Genomic DNA, 23,863 nt, shown 5'->3' with positions numbered 1-23,863 from the left:
TTTACAGAGATATGAGTAGTGCAAGTGACAGTGAGATTTCCATCAGTAATGGGGGACATTTAAAAGCTGATCTGTACCTTAAACCAATGCATACCGTTCATTATTTAAGGTTTGACTCTCAACATCCACTGGAGCACAAACTGGGTATCATCAGGACGCTAAAATATAGAGCGAACACCATCCCCACAGACACAGCGGCCAGGGAAGCAGAAGAACATCACATCAAGAAGGCCCTGAGCAAATGTGGTTATCCCAGCTGGACGTTTGTCAAAGCTGGGAAGGCACCTAGAAAATGCTCCAAGGGATCCAGGACAGAAGAAAGACAATTGCAGCCTGAGCGAAAACCTTTAGTGATCCTTTATGTGTCAGGAGAATCGGAAAAGGCAAGATGCATTTTCTCTAAACACTGCATCTCTGTGTGGCTTTCAACCCCAAATCCCATGTTGTGCCAAAAATTGGTCCACCTCAACGATCAGGTCCCTCAGCACAAACAGATTAATATAGTGTTAAGTGCCAGGAGGATTTCTTTTATTTATACATCAGAGAAACCAAACAACCTCTGGCTACGCATCTGGCACAACACAGAAGAGCTAACTCTTCAGGCCAGGACACCTATGGGCCAGTGGCCACTCTTTCAATGATGAGGATGTACACACTAACCCTAACCCCAAACCTGGACAAGGAGGACTGCTGGTTTGAGCGGAGGTTTGAAAATGGTACTCATGGCAATTGAAACAATGGTCATTAATAAATGGTCTTTTATCAGTGGTTGTGGATCATGGTCATGGCAATTTCGGGTGGCTTACAACTGTCTGCACCTACAATGCAGTTTTGAAATCCTTTCCTAGGTGCATGGACCCCCACTGGCATCTTGGATGAGGTGATCTCAATGAGACACATGATAGGAGACACATGATTGGGTGAAGCAAGGTTTGCTGCTCTCCCAACTGAGCTATTTCAGCAGCGAAGCATCAGGCACAGAACATGTAGGCTGGATAAAGAAGTCACATCCAGCATGTTGGTCTATAGAAGCAAACATAAAGGGCACTGAAACCAGTGCTTACAGCAGGAATGCACTGACTGGTAAATTGCAGCCTGATACCACCATTGTTTAAAACGACATGATAGTAAACACCACTGATATTCCTTTGATGATTTATTTGTTATTATATTATATTATATTTATTATATTATTTATTTATATATTAATTAGTTATATTAGGCAATATACTAGTGCATTTGCGGTTTACAGTTTCAATTATGGGCTGATGTGCAGTAAAAGTTGGAAGAGTGCAAGAATTAAGTTTTTGTCTTCCTTATTTTTTTTAGGTGCTCTTGTAGTCATTAAATTGACAACAACAAAATCTAATGTGTTACCCCTGCCTTTTCTTTGTAGATTCTCTCAGTTGTTTTTAGTTCTGCTTTAATCTTCTGCTCTTAGTTGGTGTGAAACTGAAGCCTCCTCGACATAACTTGAGCTAATTTTAGGAAAATATGCTTTGGTTTATCAGCGATCTGAGGCAGCGGGGCTTGTACAGAGGAGAGGAATGTCACCGGCCCCACCCCACATTCCCCTCTGCCAGACTGAAGCATCCAGTTTGGACCCCTGTGGGGGCATTTAAAAGACGTGTAAGATACAGTGAATCCCTCTCTAAACCCACAACACCGCTGCTGTCTTATCTCACCAGCTTCTTTATGCGCAGTAAATTGCATTCCTGTGGTGTTTGCAATGAAATCGGCATGACTTACTTCCAACACTGAAAAATGTTCATCTCCCTTGAGCTAATTAGTCTTACATAATCACTCAGCAGGAGCTACAGAAAGCAAAAATAAAAACTCCAAATTTACAAGTCTAAAGTAAAGCTCAAAGACGATTTACATCGTCACACATGTGGTGTTATTTAATGAGGATTTCTGCGCAGAGCCCGAAATATCCGCCGATGAGCTCATCGATCACACATCTGACAGATAAACCAGAAAGATCATTCCCTCTGCAGGGTGATCGTTACAGCCTCTTATTCGCCATCTGATTTAAAGGGATCAAACGGATGACGTCGCCCTCTTTCGTCACTGATCCACAAATTTGCAGATCGTTTATCCGTTAGATGTCTCACTCCTGTTGCCAAATCGACTGTGGCTGCTGCTTTTTGAACCTTTGTGTTATAATAATTAGATCGAGGCTGCCTATTGATCAGTAATCTGAGAAAATCACTAATCCAGTTTACCGCACTATGTTATTACTGAGACACTTTAATGTCATTAGATATCTGTTGTGCCGTTTGAATACATAAAGAAAGCCAAGTTAAAGTCTTTTTATGATATAATAAAAAGATGTATTTAAATTGTGCTTGTTTTGCTTTTATTCTTTTTATTCTTTTATTTTTACTTGTTTCATTTAATTTAAGTCATGTACATTCTATTTATTTACCCCATTTGTAATAGGTTTTGTTTAATAATACTGATATTAAAGAAATCCCCCACCTATTTTAAAATTGTTGTTGTTGTTTATTTGTTTGTTTTCAAATTCTGGTTCATATTGGTTCATATATTGGTCACACAATTGTACTTTTATCTCATTATAGTAATCTGCAGCCAAAATGATCAACTTTGTCAGTCTATTTTTTTGTGGATTCAGGCTTTTAGATGCCATTAAATATAGAGAGAGCAAGGAGCCATTGATTTCTCCTTTCTTTTTTAACTATGCATAATGTAAAAAAACAAACAAAGACACAAACAAAAAAAACAACGAAATGCATTGTGCACAAGCATACTAATAATGGGTGAATCATCTCTCTTAAGATTTAGATATCAGGATCACATTGGATGAGATCACCATGTTACACGAGGTTAACTACAAATCAATTACTCCAGTGAATGACAACTTAAAACAATGCATTTCCTGAATAAAATGCAGTGTGAATGCTGATACGTGATCATTTCTTTTAGCTGAAATCCTGTAATTGCTGAAATATTTAACTGAAATACACCGAATCATTCACCTATAAGTCAAAGTGCAGACAGACGCTCACAGAGCAGTGAGTTACTGTGACACCTACGGAAAAGAAGCCAATCCTCTTTTGACACTGGTAAGACTAGAAAACTCACAAGACTTGGAGATTTCTTTTTTCATTATGTTCACGTAACATCTTAAAAAATCTGCAACGTAAATGACTTTTCTGTTTCAGGTGTGGGCAGTGAATGTCGTTAATAAAAGGAGGGACATAGAGTTTCAAGCCCAGATGCTCCTTAAACTGCCAGACCTCCTAAATTTCAGTGAGTCACATCTGACATACAATTGTTGACAGTTCAGCTATAGTCTTTCAATATATATGTTTAAAAGATCATTCTCATAACTTTATTCATAGAACACCCAGCAGGTAGAGCATAGCTTCAAACTGCTCACCGCACAGGATGTGGTGATAGGGGCAGTTCCCCACATCCTGCAGGGCTTCTGGGAGCTTCCTCCTCGCCTCTTCTTAAACATGGCCTAAGCATACTGTATGAGCATACTCTTCACCAGTGTCACAAAGGCCACTTTGGATCGAGTCTCCAAAACTATCACAGCAACGGAAAGCCGGGCCGTCTTCTCTCACTCCATCAGAGATCAGATCATGGCCCAGAGCATCCTGAGGGAGATCAGAGAGAAATATTCACCAGAAATTCTGCTCACTAACGTTGCAAACTTTACACCAGTGATGCTCACTACAATTGCCGATGTAGCAAAAAAACCACATTTTCTAGATCTTTAAACCCCCTTCTGAAACTCCACCAATGCCTGACATTCTTCCCAATGAAGTTTTAAAGTTTGAATGGTGTCTGTTGGTTCACTTATGTGGAAGTAGTTAGAGTTGAAAGAGGAGTACGTTGAATGAGAATTTGAAGAGTCTCCCCATTGAAATATTTTATAAATTCCCCCTGAATAAAGTTGACAATTTAAAAAAAAGAAGAAGAAGTTATAAATAACAAAAATAAAAGCACACATGTCTAAAAGATGAGAACTCTAATGGTGCTTGAATGTTTTTCTAAGTTGAAGGAGATAACCCGCAAAAAATGAACTGAATAAAAATAGCGTCTCAATACAAGCATTCACACTAATTATTCAAATTTCTCTGGGTTAGTTCATGTGAGCCAAAAGCTCAGGTCTAAACACAGTTTGTGACAATTTTTTCTACTTTTGGCTATATAATATGATATGGATATGATTGTGTTAGAGGCAGACAGTCAATCATTAAAAAAGTTGGTTTAAAGGGAGGGTGACCTTAAATCAAGGATAGGAGCTATGTCAAACAGTGAGTCATGCAAAGCAGAGTCCAAGAATAGAAACGTGGAGGTGGAAATGATAATAATGTGTGCCTCCTTATTTCTGATAATTTTATTTTGTGTAATTGTTTAAATACCCGTCATGTCTAGTAGATCTTGCGAGAATCCGAATCAGGAGTTAAATGCACCGTTTCGCCAAACATCTTTGCTTTTCCAGGACGAGCTCTATAGACTCGCTATTTAGGTTTCTATTGACTTCTGTTATGAACAAGTGCGTGTGTAAAATGGCGAAGCGGAATTGACAGGCAGAAAAAGTAAAGAAAAAAAAAGTAGTTTTTTTTTTTAAGATAAGAAAGAACAGCAGCAGCTTTGCATTCAGTGTTTGTACTGAAATGCAGGCATGATTACAGCGATGCGTTTTCTCTTGCTTGGTTCCTGGATTTTTTTGGCGGAGTGAGCCCTCTGTGTGTCCCCCTCCTCTCTGGCAGTACGCGCGGGTTGTGTAACGGTGGGAGCGACGGCTCGGTCCCCGCCCTGCTCCTTTAAATACCCGTAACGGGGTCAGTACAGCAGACAGACAGTGGGATGTGCTGATATCTGCTTCTTTCAGCGTGGGTACTCTAACCGTGTATCTGGTGTTCGTGCTGCGTCATGGAGCTGGACCGGCGGCTACTGCTGGCGCACTGCACGGCTCACGCCCTCTCGGTAGCGGCGGGCTTGCTGGTGGTGGTCCCGATGGCTCTGAACGGTTCCGCTTTCAAAGGCCGCTGCGCCCTCTTTTCCAGTGGATACTGGAGGACGGATGAGCAGGTGGAGCCGACGGGCACGACGGGAGTCGTGGATCACCTGGTGGTGCAACAGTGGGGGCCGCCGGCAGCCTGCCAGTTCGCCACTTTCGTGGGCATTTTCACGGTGCTGTACGGAGCTGCGCAGGGCTGGAGGTGCCTCTTCTATCTGCATGGACAACATGACGAGTGAGTCTCCCTGCAGCACACACCCACCCCTCCATACGTCTCAAAACACAGAGAAGGGCGGGTACAACACTACTGACCTACATTTGGTTATGTTCTGCAGAAAGATAATGCTGCATGGTGCCACAGTAGTCCGGTGGTACTTGGAGATCCTGCAAACGCATTAAAATAGATGAAGGCATAAATAAACGGATGCATGCAGAAACGGACGCAGTCATGTGGCGTGGATGATCAGTCAGTGTATCCACCAGCACAGAAGGCTGTCGGCCATGTTAAGGAGAGGAGAAAATGTTTTGAATATATCTGCATCCTTTATTCTAGTGATTTTTTTTTTTACTCCCCCCCCCCCCCCCCCCCCAAAAAAAAACCCATGCTAAATGTTAGTCTAAAGAAACAGGAGAAGAAAGAAACACTTTGAGAGCTCTTAAGAATAACGAGTTTACTTAAACAACAACAACAACAACAACAGTATTTTAGGTCTTTATGAATCAGCTTGCCTACATGTGAAAATAATTCTCAACGTTTCATTATAGAAATGCTGGTACTGCCTCTCCACACCGGGAGCATCACATACATTAAGTCAAAGGAAAAAAATAAACAAGGTCTCAGGTGGGCCAAAGTGGACCTTCTGCCGGCCGGTTCTGACCCCGGAGGTGCGGGTTTGACACACCTCTGAGTCATGCTCAGGCCCCTGATGTCAACCAGCTGCTGGGCCTTTCTAAACCAAACCTGTGGGTCACATGACCTACAAAAACAAACTGCAGTTATCACAGTAGTCATAGCAGGGGTGTCAAACATAAGGCCCGTGGGTGGTATTTGGCCAGGCAGAGACTCCAGTATGGCCCTCTGGACAGCTTTGCATAATGTGAAGTTTGGCATAAATTTTGGACATTTAGCTTTGTTTTCATACGTTTTATAGCTTTTCCCAATGATAAAGGCCTAGCCCCTGGGTTACTAGACCAGTGTGAATAAGTAATAAACAATTCAATTTTATTAAATTTAATTTTACAGTGGATCCACAGTAAAGGAAAATGGACAAGGAGCTAACAGAACTACACATTTATTTCTTACGATTTAAGTTCAGAGAGTTTTGCTAACATTGTTCTGTTGCAAAACAGCTGCAAACCACCACAATACCACCGTATTTTACTGTTGGTATGATGTTCCTTTTCTGAAATGCTGTGTTACTTTTACAGCAGATGTAATTTTAAGACTACTGAAAGAGAGTTAAGGTTGTCCTGGTTGACTTACAAGCTTGTTCAGATTGTATGGTTTTTGGCTTATATATTGTATTTCCATGTATGTTTACCGATGTTTCCATAAATAGTTTTATCCATTTCCCAATTTACTTGTACAATGTAAAGCGATGAGGGGTGTTTCAAGACTTTTGTGCAGTACTGTATATACTGTTCGTCTGTATCTGTTGAGGAAATCTGTAGAAATAAAAACATTACTGTGATAACTGAAGCAGCAGAAAGAGGGGATGTTCAAGGTAGCTGCAGTTGATATTATAAATTAATCGTGCATTTGCTCCAGCGTCGGCCTTAAGCCTCAGCTCTCTGTGTGTCTGATGGCCATCTCTCTCTCTCTGTTTCTGCCCAGCACTCTGTTTTCGTCCTTCCTCACGGTCCTGCTGAGCGTGTGCGTGTTCTTCCTGTCTGGAGGAGCCAGTGTCATCTTGTCACTAGGACTCAGCTCCTGGTGCGACGTTGTGACAGAAAACGACACACAGCCATTCAGGTACATCTAACGCAGACGCCCCTTTGGCGTTGTGGATGGATGCCTGCTCAGTTTGACATCGAGAGGCCTGCACATTTCCAGACTTTTCTTTTGTTGCTCCATGTGTGATTTTAAAAAGAAAATGATTCAGGGTTGATGTTAAAATGTGTGTTTTTAAAGCGTGTGTGTGGCTGTCATCTTGTTTGAGCGTATCTTCAGGTCCTTTTCTCATCTATTCTTGTTTGTTTTGAATTCAGCTGTGCAGAGTCCCAGTCTGTGCCGCTTTACCTGGACGTGGACACTTCATCTTTCTTCACAGAGCTCAGTCTGGCGCAGGTAGGAATGCTCAAATACAAGCAAACCCAAAATGTTGCGCACACCAGAACGCAAAAGTGACACCGACTTCCTCCCAGGCCTCTGAAACAAGAGCTTCACAGTTCGGCTGTCTGCTTTTCTGAAAGGCTGAAGGAGGTAGAGCACGATGAAGAAAAAAGAAAATAATTATTTAACAGTTCAGACAAATAACTTAAGTAACATTAAAATGATCACAACAAGCTAATTAGGCATCTCAAATTATAGAACAGGGGTGTCAAACATAAGGCCAAGGGGACTGAATCAGCCCGGCAAAGAGTCTAATCTGACCCCAATGGCCAAATTAACTGTATTTTCATAAGGTTAAAAAACTTTCCAACTGATGAAGACCTCCCCTGTGGCCATTAATGCTATAACACAGTAATTGATTAATAGATGAACCTTTTAAAATAACAGCATGAGCTCCCATCAGTGTAGCAGCTGCAGTAGTATTTACAGATTTATCCCCGTTTTGTGCTTAAATACAGGATGTTTTGTATGTAAACATTGTTCCTGATCACATCACTGTAGTCACTCATTTCAGGGGTTTTTTTCCACCCTTCTGTTTGATTCGATGTCAGCTGCAGTGATGTTGTGTGAGCTGTTTCTAATGGCAACAGATCTTTTGTCACAGATTTGATATTTTAGGAAAGCAGACGCGTGAAACAGGAAAGCAGGTTTACTCTGTCAGAAGAAACCACTTTTGTTCGGCATCATGTTCGTCTGAAGCTTGTCTGTTTTGCAGATTTATCCAGGAATTAAAAGCATGCATTTAGGAGTTTCTTTGATGTTGTCAGTGCTTTGTGTTTTTGTTACAAAACATCATTGATCGACACAAGAGCTGATGTCAGCCTCCGTTCTAGCAGCTTCTGCAGCTCCATTCAGTGTCCTGGGCAGGATTTATCTAATCTGTCTTTTGGAAACAATGAAACGAGTGTGCGAGGTTCACTCCCGCAACAAACCGACTCATATTGATGAGACACGGTGACGCTCTCGGCTACGGTCATTTTTCAGTTTTTCCAGTTCTAATCTGTCCCGTCTAAAAACGGCGTCCCTCTCATCTCTCCTGCTGCCGTCACAGTGAACTATCGACTCGTCCCTGAAATCAAAAGTCTCACAGGAAGTGGTGTTTGTTAAAGGCACAGACTGTATGTTTTTACAAATTGATTTTTGGACTTCCACATTCCTGGAGCCGCATTGTTGATTTTTAGATTTCTCCTGTGAATCTTTGTCCCGGAGTTTTAAATGATCGAAACAATAGGCTGGGTCTTAACTCAGTTTTTCTACTTGTTTGTACATTTCTCTCAGCTCCGGTCCCATAGTTTCACCAATCTACCTCCAAGAATTTGCTGACAGTCGTTATACTGAGATGATAACTGTTGTTTCACTGATGTATTGTTAAAAATGGCATAAAATGAGAGTGGAAGATGGACATGTGAGTGTGTGCTATATACATTAGAGGGTTACCTAGGCAACCAGAATCTGAAGCATCCACTCACTATAAAGGTTGAATGAATTGCTTCCCCTGTGCGCGCTGCTTTAGCTCAGCCATGTTGGTCATTCGGAGGCAGAAGTGACCATTTGTGGATCACACATAAATATAAAAGTCATCTGCTGCCTTTTGGGCCCATGTTTTTGAACCTTCCATGCTGGTGTTTTGGCCTTTGCCATGGTAGTTCTTTTGGAGCCACACGTTCCATTATAAGGATAAAAAAGATGGATTCAGCAACTGAAACAGCTGCATTTATAACCTGTAAAGATGCAAAGCACAGACACAGATATCTGCTAATTATTACTCAGTAACAGAATAATAAAACACAGGAATTTCACAAACTTCTTGGGTGCTTTCTGCATCGTTATCCTTCACCATGTGTCTGTTCAGTGTTTTTCGATACGTGACTGTAAGCATCTCTCTTCATTCTCAGGCGTCGCTGTGGCTTGTGACGGCTCTGTGGCTGGTTCACTCCATCCTGGCTTTCCTGCGGCTCTACCACTCTCACAGCCAGCACATCAGCGGGCCCTGTCTGCACCGGGAGAAGGAGATGCTGCTGGGAAACAGTCCATCAGACAGCGGCTCTCCCTCGCCTCCTCCTGTGATACCCATCCTCTTAGTCTAACCCAGAGTGTGTGAGGTACTGACAGAAGAAGCCTCCAGTATTCACATTTAAACCTCAGTTTGTTCATGTCTCGATCGATGATGTCAACTCCGCGGTACATGAGCCTGACCAAGGAATCCATCAGGTGTAATATTAATCAACCAACAAAAGAACACAGTACAGAAATGCCAAAGATACCATAGAAAGAGTTCAGGCTTAAATTAGATATGTCTGTAATGCATGTTACCTTTTTAAAAACATTGGCTGATCTGTGTTGTCCTTAAATATTAATTATCAAGTAATTTATCTTATTTAATGGCTTAATGTTATTTAACAGCTTAGTATCATCACTAATATCGGTGAAATCATGCCTACTGCATTTTAAAGGTTTTTCCACAATCTTTAAAACCTCTTTTAACCACTTGGATTTTTATTTTTTTTATTATACGACAAACAAATTCACAGGAAAAAGAGGAAATAAGAAATCCTATAATAATTCAATAAGTACAAAATCTTTCACATATTTGAAAAGGGTCCTCAGACCTTTTGAAACACCCACTGCAGTGTCAACATTGGCAGATAAGTCCAAATTAAATTCAGTGTTAAAAATAATACAAGTGATTCGTAAATTTTATCAGGAACTGCACACAATGTGTTTTTTTTTTTTTGTCTGGATTCACTTTAGTGCAGACATATAGAATACAAGTCATAGTTATTTTGAGGTATTTATACTCCATCTTGTTGCCTTGCGAGATAAAAAAGAAATGCACAGATGGATGTAACTGACAGTAATGCATTTTAATTTTGGCTAAACAGGCTGTTTTGAGCTTGTGATTTTGCCAGGTTTAAAGGAGAGCTGCTTTTGAGACACTATAAACTCTGACTGTAAGCTCGACATAAGCTTCCTGACCTTAGTCTCACTTCATAGTACAATCCTGAGGTGATGGGATTGAGTACAACTCTATGGATCTGCTCAAACTGTGGCTGTAATGTGAGGGACTTGCTGCCCAATCATGGCTTACAAACCCTAAAATAACACGGAAAATTCTTTTTTTTTAGGAATTGAAAGTTTTGAAAACACGTGAACTTTATTGATTCACCGATTCATTTATGAGCATTAATATAATTTCAGTAAAAGGGATCTGCACGCTGACTGTCTTGTGATCAAAGGTTTTGATTGGAGATGAAATGTGTTTGCAATGATGTCAGGGATGTTTGTACTGAAGGATTTTATAGATTCAAAATATACCAGTTACTGAAGAATACAGTTGTTGTGTCAAATCCAACATTGAAGACATTTATGGGCAAAAACATTTCCTTAATAAGTGATAAGATAGGAACATGCAGTCTGTAGGTCCACAGAGTTGGTCTGTAGTGGGACTAAACTTATCTGCCTTCAAACAAAAAGGGATTTCACAGCACATTATAACAATAACCAGTGTTGTTGCTTATTTTTGTCTTTTCACCGCATTTTCGTGAGTCACTGTTCATTCACATCATTGATGACACCACAAGCAGCCAGCCTGGTGTTTGTTCCAAGTACATTTACAATGCATGGTTGTTTGCGTTTCTGCAGGAGCTCGACATTTTGCACAGTCGTGTCCTCATCAGGGAGAATTCGTTGTATTGTCCTGCGTGTAATATTCGGATGCTTTCATCGTGAAGCATGTGGCGAGAGCGTGACTGAGCCACCGTGTTCGTGAAACAGGCTCACTGTGTGAGCATGACCTGAATGTTCTGTTGTGTATTGGGGAAAATCTCTGCCGGCCTCTCATCTTGTGACGATTTCTGTCATGATGCTGTTTGCGTGGAGGCGGCTGCTCTCGGACCGTCAGTGAAGCAGTAAAATCCTCTCAGACGATCCACGTAGAGTTTAATTAGCAGGAAAACTCTGATTTGTGACTCTTTGAGACAGTTTTATGTGGAGCCCAGTGGGGTTGATATGAAGTCGTCGTTGCACTTCTGTCAACCCGAGCAGCTGTAATGACACGCAGACAGCAGAGGTGGAAATCTGAGGTAAAGAGGCGGCTTTGTGATGTATTAAATGTTTTTGTATGCTGAACATTGTCCTGCTTTTTACCTCTGAAAACCGTTTGTGCTCATTCACACTCGCGTTTTTGCATTGTTGTTGTTTACAAATAAAAAAAGAGTCATTATAAGAGAACCTTGCTCATTTTTGTTATTTACAAAAGCACCATCACCCTGATCACACGTCTTCTGTTTGCTTTAGTCACTTTGATATTATTGTGGTTACAATGTTAATTACAGTGTTGAGTGCCAGATTGGATATCTATTAAATATTTCCTACATCATTTATTTAACTGTAAGTGTGTTGGGCTGCAGTGACCACAGCTTACATCCCATGCACAATAAGAGAGAATGCAGTCTAGCAGTACAACAATCAGCCACTGCCAGACACTTTATTATGTACACCAATTCAACTGCTCTTTAACACAGATATCCAGTCAGCTAATCATATGATCACGATTGCCTGCTGAAGTTTAAACTGAGCATCACAATGGGAAAGAAATTTGATTTAAGTGACTTTGAACATAGTGTGGTTGAATGATGTGACGGTCACACAACCATCTCTATAAGTTACAGAGAATGTCTATGAAATATTCATGAAAGAATGTTTTTCTTGTTGTCTTTAGACATACCAATAAATGTGTGGAAAAAAAATACTATTGTCCTTGCATGTTTTCCTGACCTGCAGATATCTGAGAAAATCATTTCCATCACAGTTGTATTTCTCATGGACAACAAGAAGAATGCCTAAGTCCTTTGGTATACCTTTTTTCCATATCAAAAACAAATACAGGATAAAAACAGGGCTCATGCTGCAACACATAGTTTGCTTTAGGGTGTCAATAGGAACACAAAGGTAATACATTCACTTCTGAATATATTACCTTATACTTATTTGTATTACAGCTCAAGTTTATATAATGTAGTAACCACTATTAATAGAGTTAAAATTCCACTGAACATCTGCTTGTGACAAATAGCCAGAGTTATATTTTTTTGTATTTTGCAATTAGACTTTATTTTTATTTAGTTTTTTCTTCTTGTTCTTTAATTCAGTTCAGTTTTATGTAATTTTCAGAGAGGATTTTCTTGTTTCAGTTTATTTTTTAGTGTTTACAAATATTCAGTTCTAGCATCGTTTTTATTAGTTTAGGTCTTTAGTTATTTTTGTATGAAGGGCATATGTTAGAGGTGATCAATGCATCATGCACCAGTTTGTTTGTTTGTTTGTTTGTTTGTTTGTTTGTTTGTTTTTTGCTTTTTTACCAAACTAACAAACTAAGGATATTTCCTTTAGTTATCTCCAAAAGTTAATTCTGTTCATCCGGATGAACAGAGTCAACTTGATTCAACAAGATTTACTTGCCTGGATGACTGAGAATGCATCAAGACGTTTCCTTTAGTTAGTTTTGTTGTGTGAATTGTGTTCACACAACACAATTCACAACAAACTACCACTGGAAATAAAAAAAACTACTTAAAATATTTTTAAATGAACTAATTGAAGCTAAATTGACTCGAAAACAACCATACGACTAAAAATACTTTTAAAAAATCCTGGTACGGTAGTTATGTTGATGTAGTAACATTTCCTTTCGCTAGGTGGCAGTAAACAAAACGTATCTGTCTTAAATGAGAAAGAGGAAGAAGTAACGAGCCAATCAAATTCCAAGGCACCATATTGAACAGTTGTTTTGACTCCAGCCTGTTCTTCTTTCACAGTTTTTACTTTGTATTTGGCTTTTTAAAAACTTAAATAATTCGCATTTACAATTAAAAGACAAATAAACGTAATACTCGCGCGGGAACAATGAAGCTGGCGGACATTAAAAAGTTAAAAGTGGCCGAGCTGCGGTCCAGACTTAAAGAGCTGGGGCTGGACAGTAGAGGGCTGAAGGCTGAGCTGGTGGAGCGGCTGTGGTCCGCAGCAGAGGGGGAGCCGAGCGGGGGAGACGGTGAAGAAGAAACGCTGAAGCTACATGACAGCTCACCTATACTTTTAGTACAGACAGAGCCAGCAGACGTCAGCCCTCCATCCTCAGAGATTGGTGCTACTGCGCGACATGAAGTAGACCGCGGCTACACAGACATGGCCACACAGACTGAGGTTGAGCCCAGTCCAGCTGCACCACAGCCCGACTCGGAGGCTGCTGCTGCGGGTGTCACTGCCTGCCCTGCGGAGGGAGGAGAACAGGGGCATGCGGAGGGTCCAGTAGAGGAAGACATGGGCAGAGGAAGGTCGTTCTACGAGTTCAAAGAGGAGATACGATACAAGAGGTAGAGTATGGTGAAGAAACCCGCCCCACAGAGGGCATCGGGTTCAGTGAAAATCCCTCACATCTGTCCACAGCATACTGTAATTACCGTGTGGAGCTCTCGTTGTGGAGTTTCATATGTGTAGGTTCTCTTGGTCTTGAGAACTTGATAAAGTTTGTAAAGATTTTTAAACTCTCACCCAAGACACTTCTTTAGTACCACATCCACTGATGGAAAATCCCAGCCAAACGAAGCGTGGGCCAAGTCCAGAATCACAGAGACTTTATTAATCCCACAGGGAACTTGAGTTCTCATAGCGGCACACATACAGCAAACGTCAAGCACTCATATAAAATGAAGAGTAGAAACAGAGATATTAATTGATAACTATTAAAATAAATATAGAGATACAGGTATAAATATAAACATAAATATGCATATAGACATAAAAGTACACAAATATGTGTGCAATATATGTCATTGCGTACAAAAGTGCCAGAGTGCAGTGAGGTGTGATTAATCCTGTTCTGCATGTGTGGGCCTGACCCAATTGGATGAATTAAAGAGTTTGAAAGCAGCAGGAAGGAAGGACCTGTAACGTTCCCTCAGACAGGAGCGTGAAGGAATCTGTTGCTCTCAGTGAGCTAATCAGGTCATGTTAAAATAGGTTTTCTCAGTTTAAGAGAGAAGAAGGATTTAAAGCTCTTCCAATATTGTGGTCCTGGTTACTGCACCACTGTTTAGGAATATGTTTTAAATCCTTACTTTGAATGATTTTTTTATGTGTATACATGTGTGGATGGAGCAGGTTTTTTTTTCTTAAGGCCAGATTAGCATTTTATTTTTACTGTATTTATGTGTATTTATACTTTAATATTTCCTATTTTATTATTGTTATTTTATTCTGTGCAATGAACGATGAGTGAACGCATGTAAGAATGTACAGTATGTATGCTCGTCTGCTAAAACATAAGCTCTGATCCAGTTTCACTGCAGAATGCATAGCACAGCGGCATAAAAGGAATCTTTATCTTTGTGTAAGCAGAAACCTCATTACCAAGTTTTACCCGTAGATTTAGATTTAATGAAGTTCTTAAATCATTAAATGTGACATGTCTCTTTTTTTTTTTTCAACCAGAGCCAAATCACCACAGCCCCCTGCGGAGAGGAGTGAGGCAGAGGAACAAGATGAAGATAAAGTCAGACTAGATAAATGTGTGAAAACACACCCACACAAATTTTAATCACAGCTGGAGTTTTCTTATGAGTTACTTGTTTTAATTTTGTCTGGACTAACCCCCAAGGGTGTATTTGATTTGACTCCCTGAGTCTCCTTGTCGATTACTCAGATGGCTCTCACCTGCACTTCGAGGTGAGTCCTGATGGATCCTCTGGCCAGCCGCGGTTCTGGGCTCAATTCCCCCTGCTGTGGTCAGGCTGCAGGCTCACCCATGGGGTGCAGCAGGGCAGGGTGGGCTTTGAGGTGAGGCTGGAGAGGAAACTGTTGACTGCACAGCCAGATGACCATGAAGTCAGGGAGCCATATGGACTGAGAGTTGGCTGGTCAGTGGCCGTCTCCTCTCTGCTGCTGGGTAAGAATGAAGTTTTTTTCATATTTATTGTCTGTAGATGTGATTTACTTGTTAAAAAGCTTCTGAATCCTTCTGGGTTTCACGTCAGGTGAGGATGAACTCTCTTTTTGTTATGATGGACGTGGTAAAAAAGTGTCAGATAGAAAGGAAGAGAACTTTGGAGAGCCTTTTTCGGAGGGGGATATCATCGGCTGTTATGCTGTGAGTTATGTTTTCAGTCAGCTTTACTAGCGCTCGAGTGACTTTTCTCTCATTTAAACCATTTTTTTGTGTTTGTGTGTCATGTTCGCACCTGCACACACCCAGTCTTTTTCCTCAGATGGCGCTGTCGAGCTCTCTTTCCATAAAAACGGTCGTTTTGTAGGAGTGGCCTTTTCCACGGACACCTCGGTGCTACGGGGCCGTGCTCTGTTCCCTCATGTCCTCTGTAAGAGCTGTTCGTTCAAATTGCTTCTGGACCCTGCAGCTCAACCCTGGTACCCCGGCCCTCCGGGGTTCACACCGTTGGCCACTCTTCCTCCTGGGCAAAGGGTGTGCTCCACATCAGCTCCAACCTCCAGAGCACAGTGTGAGGTGAGAGTCAAATTTAGATTTGTATTCCCAATCTTTCTACTACTAAAGGCTCCTCCTAAAGTTGAAATTGTAGTGTGAAGATGAATTGTAATGTTTTCTAAGAATTTCCTCTGAAAGTTTGAACTAAACAAAGTTCAGATGATCTTGCACATGGAGCATTTTAGCCATAGAAAATGCTCCTAAGGTGGAAAATTGTTGGGAGTGGAGTGGAGGATGTAAGCAGGGGGGAAAATGGCAGAACGACAACGTTTAGTGTTACAGCAGTGATCACCTGAGTCATTAGGATCATCCTATGGGAGCCATGAAAGTTTGTGCAAAATTTAATTTTCTGACAGTTGACATGTCAGTTTTGTTATGTCTTATTTTCCTCTCTGCTCCACCAGGTGGTGCTGATGGTGGGTCTTCCTGCCTCTGGGAAGAGCGTCTGGGCGAGGAATTACATGAAGCAGCATCCAGAGAAACAGCACAGACTGCTGGGAACGGAGGAGCTGCTCGCTTGTATGATTGTCAGTCAGATCTCCGCTCTTCACTCCTGTGCTTCACATTCAGAGGTTATGGTTCACACCTGATGTAAAATGTTTGACCCGTGTGTATGTGTGTGTGTATAGAGTGGTGGGCAGAGGGACAGCAGGCTCCAGCAGGCCTCTCACTGTCTTACTGAAATAATCAAGATGGCTGCCCAAACTCCTGGAAACTACATCCTAGACCAGGTAATGCTTCACGGTCAAAAGAAAAAAAAAAAGACTTATGAGATGTCCCCTTGTGAAACTCACCGAAGGATAGTAGTTGCTATCAGGTGGTAGAAGAAAAGCCGTTATTGGAGAATCAGCCTCTGCAAGCAAAGTGTCAGGAGACCAAAGTGAACTGGTTCATTTAGGCTCATGTGATAGAGGTTTGGATGAGCAGCAGAAGATTTTCTGGTTTCAAATCGGGCCTCGGCAGTCTGGAGTTTGGGATTATTTCTTGGTCCTATTAATAATTAAATATTTACTTTAAAGCAGTTATATGTGGAATAAAATCTAAACTGTAACCACCACAGTTAAGAGCAAAGAGCTTCGACAAAACATTTCACTATGCTGTAGTCTTAGTAGTTATTTCACTTCATCTTTCTGTTTCCAGTGCAACATCCTCTTCTCTGCACTCCGTCACAAGCTGCGGCTGTTCACAGGCTTCAGGCGTCGGGTGGTGGTGGTGGTGTTTCCCTCAGGCGACGAGTGGAAAAGGCGACTGTCGCAGCACCAGATGAGAGACGGTGAACACATCCCAGAGACCGCCCTGCTCAAATTACAAGGTTTACCTACATTTGTAATATTATGTTACGTTACAGGTCTATATTAGGGGATCAAAAACAAAAACAAAACATGAATTTGTTTCATATGTTCCATTTGGTCTCTACAGTAATCCCTGTAAATTTACACTGAGGAATGGGTTCAGATTCTTCTTGGTTAAATCCGTGAATCCTTCCGAAAGAAAGGTTCTTTCTCTCATTACTCTGTTTATTGATATCATTGAAGGTCTCAGATGTGCTGGGAGCCACATAGAGTTTATAAAAGATCTTTACAGCTGGTGCTGCTGACAGTTAAAATAAACAGCAGTCATTCCTGTAATACTTTCCTCTCTCTGTCCAGTGAGCTGCAGTCTTCCAGAGCAGCAGGATGACCTCCTGGAGGAGTTGCAGTATGTCGAGCTGCCGCAGGAAAAGGCGCTAAAGCTCCTGCAGGAGTATAAAGATGAGGCCCGCAGACTGCTACCCCCCGTCCCCAAACATGAGAAGACACGGCGACTTTACAGGAAAAGACCCCACCCTCACGGTCCTCCATCCTCTCACAGGAGCAGCATGCAGACATGGAGTCAGCCGCCAAGATACGTGAGTGCCAACCTGGCTCATTTCTCTCTAAAAGCACAGCTGCATTTGCTAGATGTTAAATTAATTTTGTGTCATTCACATTTCAGTGGAGCGTGCCTTATCAGGATCAGGGGTATTACTACAGCGCGTACCAGAACTACTCATGAGCGAACCTGGAGCAAGAGGACTCGAATAATGCTGCTGCATTACCAGTGATTACATAACACCAACACTGCTGAGGTTTTATTATATGGAACTGCACACTCCCTGCTCAAACATAATCAGTGTCATATTTTATCTTTTATGAAAAGACATGGACACTTTAGGTTTTTATTCAAAATATTTTAATACATTTTTACTTGTTCTTGCTGTACAGTGTATAAATGAATTACACAGTACTGAATTATGAGTAACTTGTAAATAAAACCCCAAACTTTAATCAGTCTGTTTCTTTGTGCACATGTGGTGGTGTCAACTTGGCATCGCCTCGTCCGCGTTGGTCTGGAACTACGTCAGGTTTAACAGTCTGATAAAGCAGCACGGCTCCTTTAGCTGACGGACAAAGCTCCGACCACAGAGGGCTGCTTCTGTCCAGCTGCAAAACGTCCTACAGTGTGCAAAATACAACGGTGTGAGAAAGTGTTTGCCCCCTTCCTAATTTCCTGTTTTGTTTTGGAGTTTTGTTGCATTTAAATGCTCCAGATCATCAAATAAATTTAAATATTAGACAAAAAGGTAAGTAAACCTACATGGCTCTGTGTGAAAATAGTGATTGCCCCCATATCTGTTCTATCATAAATTAACTGGTATATCACAACTTTGGAAAGCTGAGTTCAATTTCTCTAGCCACACCCGGGTCTGATGTAATCACCTTAACGAGAAACATCTTCATTTAGAAACTGCATTTACTTGTGCCGTCTTTGTCTAACATTTAAATTTGTTTGATGATCTGAAACATTTAAGTGTGACAAACATACAAAAAAATAGGAAACCAGCAAACACTTTTTCACACTACTGTATATAAAAAGGCAGACTTGCCTTATATGCTTGTAATCTCTCCATAAAGTGATGATTGTACTTTGTTCCCTACTGCAGACGCAAGTACAAGAATCTCGTTTTGGTGTTGGTCTGCAGGTATTTGTATGTCTGTAACATCTCACCGTTCTGCTGACAAAGACGACCTCTGTGGACTCGCTGGCCTCCACTCCTCCTTTCCAGTACAACTTTCTCACTTCATCAGAACTTAAGGAGCAACTAAAAGCACACAGATTAAAATTTATATCTTTATAGAGCCATTCAAACCACATTTATTATTTCACGATGCTTGATTTAGGATTGTGTGCAGCTTTATGCTGCCCTTCTTAACCTCAGCTGGGCAAATCTGGTTAGATAATTGAGACCTAATCTAATAGTAACTTTAACTTTGGACTTCATTTTGTATGACACCTTTTTATAGGCTTGCCATCATGTGATGTCATCTTTTATGGTCTCTCAGTTGTCTTCATTATTACTTCTGTTCCTTTACTTTTAGTCTTTCACTGGTGTGCATTTTTATTGTTTCTATTTTAACTCTCTATTAACTTTACTCATCTCAAGCCCAAATATCTAACTTTTATATGGGGCAGTAAAACTGTTTTTTCTTCTTAATACTGAACTTGTTTAACTCCAAGAGAATTATTTGTAATAGGAGTGAGATTCCAGTTACAAATGGATTTCAAGAATAAAAAGAAAAGTTTAAAGAAGGTTTAGACTCCCTAAACATACATATAACACATCATGTAGTCTTACAGCCTAAATATATATTTGTTTAAGCCTCATTGCAGTTATTTGCAGTCAGTGCTCCTGAATGTGCTTTTAATTCAGTCAGCTCAGGAAATTGCAGTTTTTTTCTACTCCTAGGTCTGTATGATGTCAAAGAGAGAGGGTAGCCCTAATATAGTCATCTCACTCTGGCTGTGACCAGAAGCCTCACCCACTCATGTTCTGTTTACCAGAGGCAGCCAATCAGAAAAAGGTTGCAGGGGATTATTTTAAACTGTGACTCATACAAAGCTACTTCAATAGTCCACATGGAAAACTACGCAGTCTTTAGTAGTGGAGATGTGGTCATCGTGATGATTTTATCTTTATAAAAATTTTTGCCATACTTTCATTTTCTGAGCAACTTTCACTGACACACCTACTTCAGGAAATCTGTGCTGCAGGTTTCACAGTATGGATCAAAACTGAAGCGACGACTACCTGACGTAAAACTCGGCACTCGGTCTTCCAGCGCTGGTGTGATTCAGAGCGACGCCCATCAGGACGGGCGGTCCTAGGGAGCTCAGAGGAATATTCACCTGGGACAGAACAGTAAAATTAATAATATTAATATTTTAGCCCTTTCATTACTTAGACAAAACAGCTGGTGCAAAGTTTTATTAAAGAAAAGTGACTGTGTGAATACTGCTTTAGGCATAAAATCCTTGTTTTACACTGTGATGTCGTGAGGTCCCATGTGTAGGATCTGACCTAACAATTTTCCACTTCATAAAAAAACTTGGTAAATTTTCTGATGTGTGGATCAAATATTAGGGCTGAGTCAAACTGTGGTGCCAAGTTTCTGGAAGCTGGTTTCACTTTGTGGGGCCTATGACATGCATGATTGAACAAGAATTCTGATTTTGAGGTATTTCACTGAAGGAAATCTGCTGACACCATTTAGACTCTTTAAAAAGAGTTGCTAGCAGGCTTCTGGCGGTAAGTATACGTGCATAAACGTGAAACACGACATTACAATTCTGAATAAAAAGAATACAAACAGAAAAGGAATGACTTTTCACCTCATCTCTGATCTCGGCGCACACAGAGGAGAAAAGCTCTGAGACGATGGCCTCTGGCTTCCTCTCCATCATGGCTATGCCGATCTGCTCCTCACACACCCTCTGTCCTAGACGCTCACACACAGCCTGAGGACAACAGGGTTGATATGAGCAACACATCAAGCATTTTGGTGAGACTGAATCCTCTTTATTCATATCACCTTTGGCTCTGGGTGGCCTCCGGGGATATCCAGGAGCCCTCCCGCCTCTGCCACCTTTTGGCTCCTCCTGATCATGACCACCTGACCATTGCTGGTGCACAGTATGGCACCAACACCTAGAGGCTGAGCCAGCAGAGTCAGAGGATCTCCGAACTTGGCCTCACCACGCTGTCGCAGCTTGGCCACCCCACACGACCAGTTTGTTCCCAGGTAGTCCTTGTAGCACGTGAGGCCTAACCTCAGAGTGAGGAGGGGTGCAGGGTGTGGAGGAAGTTTGTCTGCAATGCCATTAAACTCTCTGTAGTCATGATTAGAGGCACCCTCAGCATTTTCTGTCTGACTTATACACCTGTTATGTATTTCACCCAAATCCCTCTGTCCTTGATTGTTTTGGTCCTCTGTGTGGTGGAAAATGGTGCCATGGGACAACGGAGTGGAAGGTGGATTTTGTGGATCTGCTAAGCAGAAAGAATGTAGCCTGAATTTTGCCCCGTTGAAAAGCCACGGCTCCTTGGACACCCGCTTCGTCCACACCTCATCTATGTGACGCTCCAGAGCCAGATCTGTCTGCCTGTTAAACCTGAGAGAGGAGGAATTGATTTTACATGACGTGTGATGAAAAGTATTTAAAGGATGTACTGCACTGTATGTTTGCACCTTTCTGAAAGCTCCACTTGTACTTGAGACTCGAGGAGCCCATGCCAGTGTGCACAGTGCAGCAGCACAGACACCTCAGGGTCCATCATTTCCCACTGCGGCTCTTCACTGGAAGCATCAGTTACTTGATCCAAGTTGTGTTCTTTGAGAAGACTTGGAGGTGGGATGGTTTGAGATGTTAAGATGGTTGCTGGAAGTGATAAGAATGAGCAGGATTAGAAATGCGTCTATCAGAGGGACAGTTCAGGTTGAGCACTTTGAAGACAAAATCAGAGAGGCAAGGCTGAGATCTTTTGGACATGTTGGACAAAGGATGCTGAAGATGGATCTGCCATGAAGTAAGGACATCAAATTATTAAAAAAAGATTTCTAAATATTTTAGAAATTTGTTACTATCATGGCAGTAACTACCTTTAAAATGCATGATTTTTTTAAATAGACACAAAATAATTGACCAAAATAACTGATTTAACTAATTAAACTAAGCAGCCCTAATGTTTGCATAAATGCAGGTCCAGGTGAGCTGTAAGTATACTGCAGTCATCCTCTAATTCAATAAAGTATTCTGATTCTGATTCAGGGGGATATAATGACAATTTCAACAGGGCCCCTGGGATCATGACAGCATTAGGTGCAGTGGCATAACCAAAAACGGGAGGACAACTTCTTTAAGGCGTCAACAGTTTGTTCAATGCAGATTTGTCAGCGAGGTTGAAAAGGAGAACAGACACATTTAAAAACGTGACATTCAAAAACAAGACCGCTCAGCGTCAATTTACTCACATAAAAGCTCCTGATTTGTTACTGCTAATGAAGTTATTCTTTACTTACTTACCAGTAGCTCCCAATTTTTTCCACCATTGGACTAAAAACAGTCAAAAACTTTCAATGAACCGGAGAGCTGGAAAGGAATTAAATAGGAAGTGCGACTTCCTGATAAAATAAACGTCTAACATAACAACTCCTGTGTTCTCGTTTACTCTAAGATAATATTGTCTGGTTGATTTTCTATGAAACCAAATAAGGACAAACGTTTTGTGGCTTGTTTACCTGTCGTTTCCGAGGTAGGCGAAGAAGAAGCCAAACCAGCGAAAGGTGGTTTCTTCCTCTTTTCCCACGAACGGCAAAAATTTGCTTCTTATCACCACCTAGCGGCAAAGAGTGTAAATAATAATAATGTTATATTGTCAGTAAGATATTACTGACAGATGTGGAAAAAAATATAAATTTTGTGCATATTTCTACAATGTAAATTATATTTATGAATTATAGTTATAAGACAAACTTATTTTAATATTAATTATAATCCAATTCAATCCAACTTTATTTATAAAGCACTTTAAAATAGCCAGCACAGGACCAAAGTGCCGTACAGTAAATAAATAAATAATGTAGTGCTGTCCAAAAGTCCTCAGCAACCTCTCAATATTTTTCAAATATTGACATTCAAGGAAATGAGTGGAGGCTCCAAACGTTCGCACAGCGCTGTATATATTTAATTTAGTTTTCTTTTCTTTTTAAGTTGACTTTTAATTCTTTTCTGGAGTGACTTTTTATTGTTTGAAAATGCATAGTTTTAATTGTATCTATTTTTAATTTATACTATTATAATATGAATGTCATTACAACATGAACATGATTTTAATCACGTTGTCAAAAGAAAAGAAAAGAAAAGAAAAGAAAAGAAAAGAAAAGAAAAGAAAAGAAAAGAAAAGAAAAGAAAAGAAAAGAAAAGAAAAGATAGACTGCAGGTCATAACTTCTTACCTGAAGATCAGTTCACCTGACACTCGGCGGCCGTCTCGGGTCTCTCCTCCTCCTGCCTCCCCTTTCCCTCACCCACCTGTTCTCTATGGAAGCTCCGCCATAGCTCACAGAAGAGCCAGAGAATTTTGTTTCTTATGGTGTGAAAGTCTTTCAGGTGCCTTCTGTGAAACTCCAAGTTAACTGTTATGTGCCTTTTAATGAAGAGTGGCTTCCATCTGGACACTCTACTGTAGTGAAGTAGATTCTGGGGTAGGATTTTACGTGATGTCCACGAATGCAGCACTACCATCCACACCTTCCCAGCTGATAATTAGCGGCCTTATAAGAAACAGCTGCGCTTCACTACCATACGGAGGTATTTGGTAGTCTTTTACCAGCCAAGGGGGCTGAGAGCATTAGGCAGCTAAGCACTGCAGATCTCCTCAGGAAAGCTACTCATTTTAGTATTGCCCTTTAGAGAGTGGATTGCGCCATGCTGCTGCTGTCTTGTCTTATGCTGTTTGTTTGTTTGTTTGTTTGTTTGTTTGTTTGTTTGTTATGTGATGCTTTTTATAAAGAACAGTAACTTGGGGTGTAGTTGTTTTATGTAGATCTCTTTTACTAATTTGTTTAACGTTTTATGCTTTGTTTTATTGCTTTAGTGGAGGTGCGGCCGCTTGTTGAGGGGCTAGGCACGTGAGGTGGGCATAGGTAGATTGCACCATTTAGACTTCAGTGTGAGTGACA

At 41.0% G+C, this 23,863-nt stretch overlaps 3 protein-coding genes across 4 annotated transcripts; 2 read left to right on the top strand and 1 right to left on the bottom strand.

Annotated features, from left to right (window-relative positions):
• The first annotated feature begins 4,775 nt into the window (after positions 1 to 4,775).
• Positions 4,776 to 11,561, top strand: zgc:153018 (uncharacterized protein LOC767701 homolog). The gene is made up of 4 exons (XM_040016085.1): positions 4,776 to 5,234; positions 6,834 to 6,971; positions 7,208 to 7,286; positions 9,227 to 11,561. Exons 1-4 carry the CDS (start codon positions 4,912 to 4,914, stop codon positions 9,416 to 9,418), a joined length of 732 nt encoding a protein of 243 aa, XP_039872019.1. The 5' UTR covers positions 4,776 to 4,911; the 3' UTR covers positions 9,419 to 11,561.
• Positions 11,562 to 13,083: 1,522 nt separating this feature from the next.
• Positions 13,084 to 18,127, top strand: si:ch211-107m4.1 (heterogeneous nuclear ribonucleoprotein U-like protein 2). The gene is made up of 10 exons (XM_040016283.1): positions 13,084 to 13,702; positions 14,820 to 14,896; positions 15,031 to 15,273; positions 15,362 to 15,474; positions 15,580 to 15,846; positions 16,230 to 16,352; positions 16,455 to 16,556; positions 16,966 to 17,137; positions 17,475 to 17,713; positions 17,800 to 18,127. Exons 1-10 carry the CDS (start codon positions 13,236 to 13,238, stop codon positions 17,857 to 17,859), a joined length of 1,863 nt encoding a protein of 620 aa, XP_039872217.1. The 5' UTR covers positions 13,084 to 13,235; the 3' UTR covers positions 17,860 to 18,127.
• nudt22 (nudix (nucleoside diphosphate linked moiety X)-type motif 22) lies at positions 18,020 to 23,156 on the bottom strand. 2 transcript variants are annotated; one of them, XM_040016284.1, is made up of 8 exons: positions 23,138 to 23,156; positions 22,422 to 22,519; positions 21,372 to 21,561; positions 20,715 to 21,294; positions 20,515 to 20,640; positions 19,934 to 20,031; positions 18,853 to 18,946; positions 18,020 to 18,299 (listed from the first exon to the last, which is right to left on the bottom strand). In XM_040016284.1, exons 3-8 carry the CDS (start codon positions 21,458 to 21,460, stop codon positions 18,132 to 18,134), a joined length of 1,155 nt encoding a protein of 384 aa, XP_039872218.1. In that variant the 5' UTR covers positions 21,461 to 21,561; positions 22,422 to 22,519; positions 23,138 to 23,156; the 3' UTR covers positions 18,020 to 18,131. The 2 variants fall into 2 exon arrangements, with proteins under 2 accessions (XP_039872218.1, XP_039872219.1); XM_040016285.1 differs by lacking the exons at positions 22,422 to 22,519; positions 23,138 to 23,156 and adding an exon at positions 22,207 to 22,415.
• Positions 23,157 to 23,863: the final 707 nt, after the last annotated feature.

This window comes from Simochromis diagramma, unplaced genomic scaffold (assembly GCF_900408965.1).
Source record: "Simochromis diagramma unplaced genomic scaffold, fSimDia1.1 OVJJ01000685.1, whole genome shotgun sequence".
In the NCBI taxonomy this organism is placed as follows: domain Eukaryota; kingdom Metazoa; phylum Chordata; class Actinopteri; order Cichliformes; family Cichlidae; genus Simochromis; species Simochromis diagramma.
The sequence above is the reverse complement of the archived record's forward strand: the minus strand, read 5'-3'. Positions and strand labels throughout refer to the sequence as shown.